Source organism: Loa loa (assembly GCF_000183805.2).
Source record: "Loa loa unplaced genomic scaffold supercont3.146, whole genome shotgun sequence".
In the NCBI taxonomy this organism is placed as follows: Eukaryota; Metazoa; Nematoda; class Chromadorea; order Rhabditida; family Onchocercidae; genus Loa; species Loa loa.
This window is the reverse complement of record NW_018108326.1, coordinates 148,264-152,291: the sequence shown is the minus strand read 5'-3', so window position 1 is coordinate 152,291 and position 4,028 is coordinate 148,264. Positions and strand designations below refer to the sequence as shown.

General features: G+C 26.9%; 1 protein-coding gene across 1 annotated transcript; it reads right to left on the bottom strand.

Moving 5' to 3' along the window:
• Positions 1-2,157: 2,157 nt before the first annotated feature.
• Positions 2,158-2,755, bottom strand: LOAG_13267 (hypothetical protein; the record flags this gene model as incomplete). The annotated part of the gene is made up of 2 exons (XM_003148776.1): positions 2,158-2,229; positions 2,471-2,755. The coding sequence occupies 2 exons, from the start codon at positions 2,753-2,755 to the stop codon at positions 2,158-2,160; spliced, it is 357 nt and encodes a 118-aa protein (XP_003148824.1).
• Positions 2,756-4,028: the final 1,273 nt, after the last annotated feature.

The window sequence follows — 4,028 nt, the reverse complement described above, 5'->3', positions numbered from 1 at the left end:
TACTTCTTCCTATTTTCATCTCATCGAGCATATCGTTTGAGTTAAGTATGAATGAAGGAAGACATTTGAGGTGAAAATCAGCATTTGTTGAGGGAAAAGATACATATATTGTGAATAAAAATACTTCAAGTGACCTCAATTCTTCTCCTATACAACCAACGTGTAAAAAATCCTCTGTTTGTTTTCAATTATTGACTGACCGCAAATTACTTTAACAAAAAACCACGACAGAAGGGTTTGTTCTTAAGCACAGACGAATATTCTGAGAAGGTATTCTTTGTTCGGTTCAGGAGGAAGTTATTAATTCGCAGGGGATAGCAGGTTGTAATAATGCAGAGAATAATAGCAAAAATATTTATTGAAGAGAGTAGAGGATACAATGTACGCGTGCAGTTCTTGGTTAGGTGTTTGAAAAGGTAATGATCTAATTATATAGCCTTGAGTATATATACAATTTTAATTAACAGCATATTTGGTGGGAGTGGTTTACAGGTTTACAGTTTAAATTACCTAACGTTAGTAAATTAAATTCGCCAAGGTAAATTTAACCCTTCAAAATATTATATAATTGGTTGTGCTCGGTGTATGAGAGTAGACAAAAGTGGAGCTCACTTGCACATGCAAAAACACAATCACTATGTAATTCACAAAAACATTATATAATTCACCAAGGCAAATTTAATTAATTAGCACTAGGGAATTCGAAAGAAACCAATGAATGAGTAAGAAATGAGTTAAATAGTTAATTTCAAAAAAAAAAAAAAACACAGAAAGGATATTTTTGCGATGCTTAATGGAATCTTTTTTTTTTCTTTTATTATCTCTTATTCCAAATTTATTATAATAACAATAAATTTCATTATGCTAACAAAATTTATTTTACTCACTCTTATCATTCAAATATGGCAAAGAAGACATAACAGTATGATTTAACAATGAAACAAACTCATATCAAAAGATATTCTCATGAAGATATTATTTCCATTCAGTCATTCAATCAAATTTGAAATTAAGTTCTTTGTTGTCTGAAAAAAAGAAAAAAACAGTGAACAAACAAATAATTAACTAAGTTCATTGATTATATATGTTATTGTAAGATTATCTATATACTTTATTTTAAAACAACAATCTATTTAGTCATTACCAAACATACTTTTCATCAACGTTCAGAAGTTTCATATCTTCTTCATCAAAGAAGATTCAAAATATTCCGATCAAGTGAGACATTTATGAAAAAATTACAAAATTTATTGCAAGTAATGCTTATTATAAAAGGAAAATTTAAAAATAATTTTTATTTTTTAACATTATAATTAGAATTACCTGGATTTTAAATGTATGGATAATTAAATTTTAGCATTCTTTATCTAAGAATTTAAAGAAGCAGAAAATCTGATAACACTTCTGACATAAATGGTTACTAATTATGACTTAATAAAAGTTAAAAAAAACTAATTGAAAGCATTTACATATCAGCTTGTTTTTTTTTTCGTTTCAATATAAACAAATCCTACAAAGAATCATTGTAATTAGTAAACGATAAGTAAATAAAATGAAACAAACATTCGAGATAAATGATTCCAAATACTAAATGAAGGATGGATAGCAAAAATCCTGATGCTGTTGCGAAAAAGAAATGCTCGTCTTATTGATGATACCGGACTTTCGTATTCTAAATTAAATTTTAAATTTAAGCAAGAAAAATTTTGATCTATTTAAAAAATCATGCAAAAAACTATAGCTATCTAAAATTATTATAAAAAATTGTTTCCATATTAAATTTACTATGAAATATATATGTGTAAGTAAAATTTTTAAATTTTAAAACTTTTTCATTCCTTTTTCAATTATCGTTTCTATAATAAATAATTGATTGCGAATTTATCGATAATAACATTTTAAAACTCTAATATTTAACCTCATTACTTCTAAAATGGATCATAAAGCGAATTAAATAATTATGTCTTTTAGATTAACGTGTCATCCTGATCAGATGTGTCATTTAGTTCAACAAGTCATTCCAATCAGGTATTTCATTTAATCAACGAATTTTAATCAACTTGATCAGATTCGTACATTTTATGATCCTTATTACCAATACAGGTTTGGTATTTCAAACAAAATTTGAAAATTGTTTTAAAGCATAATAAGATATTTTTAATTGCGCTTTCCTAAAAAATTACCGTAAATTTCTTCGAATTGATAATCACCGTTTGTTTGTCCATACTCCTAAAATAAAGTTTTTCAAAATTTCCAACTTTTTACTTCTAGGTATATCTTAATTTCTCTTTCTCTCTTTAATGAGTTTTAATTTTAAAAATAAAAAAAGACTTGTGATTATTATGAATAAAACGTTTTACGTAATTTAACAAATATGAATAAGTTTCATTTTTGATAAATTTACATATATTATTTATCTATTCCAATGTTTATTATTGATTATTGTATTATAAAACTTGTTATCACTTACTTTTTCTGATAATTTTATATCATTATTATGCCTTTTAATCATTTTTCCACCACTTTTTCCCTTTCGTTTTTGGTGTTTCAATTGTATTTCAGCATCTTTCTTACCCAATATAGCTTTGCCTTTTTGCATGCTATTTTCGTTTTCTCTTTTGCTTCCACCAATTGCTGGACCGGCAGCAACAAGTGACTGGTTTACGCTGGATAACATTGGTGTCGAAGGTGGTCCAGCCTCATCATCAGGCTTTGGCACATTTTGAGCTGGATCCAAAATTTCATAATCACTCATATCCTTCTTATTTCTTGTTTTTTTTTGCTTCTTCTAAACCAAAAATTATCTTTTATTATTCGATTAAACGTCGTTTTTTTAATAAAACTTTACAAACGAATATTGATTTCTCGAATTATCAAATATGTTAAATTTACTTTTGCATTTCTGATATCATTTCAAGTTTCAATATTTTAAGTTATGGTTAAACTTTTATCCACAAAAATTTCTTAAATATTGTGATGATTCTTCTTCTTCCTCTTCTTTATCTTCTTTTTATGCAGTATGGTTGCATTGATAAGTTAAATTTAAATCCGTTTATACATTGTTGATATTTGATCAGATATAATTATTTAAATTCTGAACTGTTCCTCCAATGAACAATATTGATTTTTTTTACTCTGTTTTTTTAACTGTCCCTATTCTATCAAAATACTTTTTGAAATGATTTGACATCATTTAACTATTTGAAGTATTTCCACCTTTAACATAGTTTTCAATTACATACCATACATTTACATGCGCTACTTTTACCGCTTACAATTTGCATACTGATAAATTGAAGATGATAAGGGAAGGAAATTTGAAAAACTAGAATTAAATTGTAATTTTAAATTACGAGACAAAATCACTCATACTTTTCAAACTCTTCCTCTCACTAATTGGCAATTAAACAAAACAAATGAATCACACGCAGTCTTGATGAATGCAATAAAAGAAATGCTTTTTCATTTTTAGCTTAGCTTTATATTTTATACAGTTCAATAATTATGTAAATTAATTTGCAAATTACATAAATTATGTGTATTCATTGAAAATGAATTGGAAAATTTTGTATCCTTGGAAGTATTTTGGGTAACATGACACTAAAAGTGCAAGATTTTCTTTACTTCTGACTCAAAGTCAAACTTAGCTAATTAAACCATTAGTTGAAAGAAACGCTATTAACATAGGATAATCATTAATTGCAAAAGACAAATTAAAGCATAACATTAATTCTAAAAACATCGCCACAAGATGAATTTCGAAGACATCAATTTGGAGAATAAAAGAAAGGAAGAATGTCCTTCTGCTATCTGCAGGCTTTATATGCATATTATTACACGATTACAAGGATTAGCACCTTTGTTAGCTCATGCTAATAAAGCACTCTCTGTTAGCGCACATTGGTAAAGCGTTTTTTAGCATACATTACTGTAAGGCTCTTAGAGTATATTGCTAAACAATGAGCACATATACAATTCTACGCGATGATAGCACCATACTCATACAGAATAGACTTTGGATGATTTTT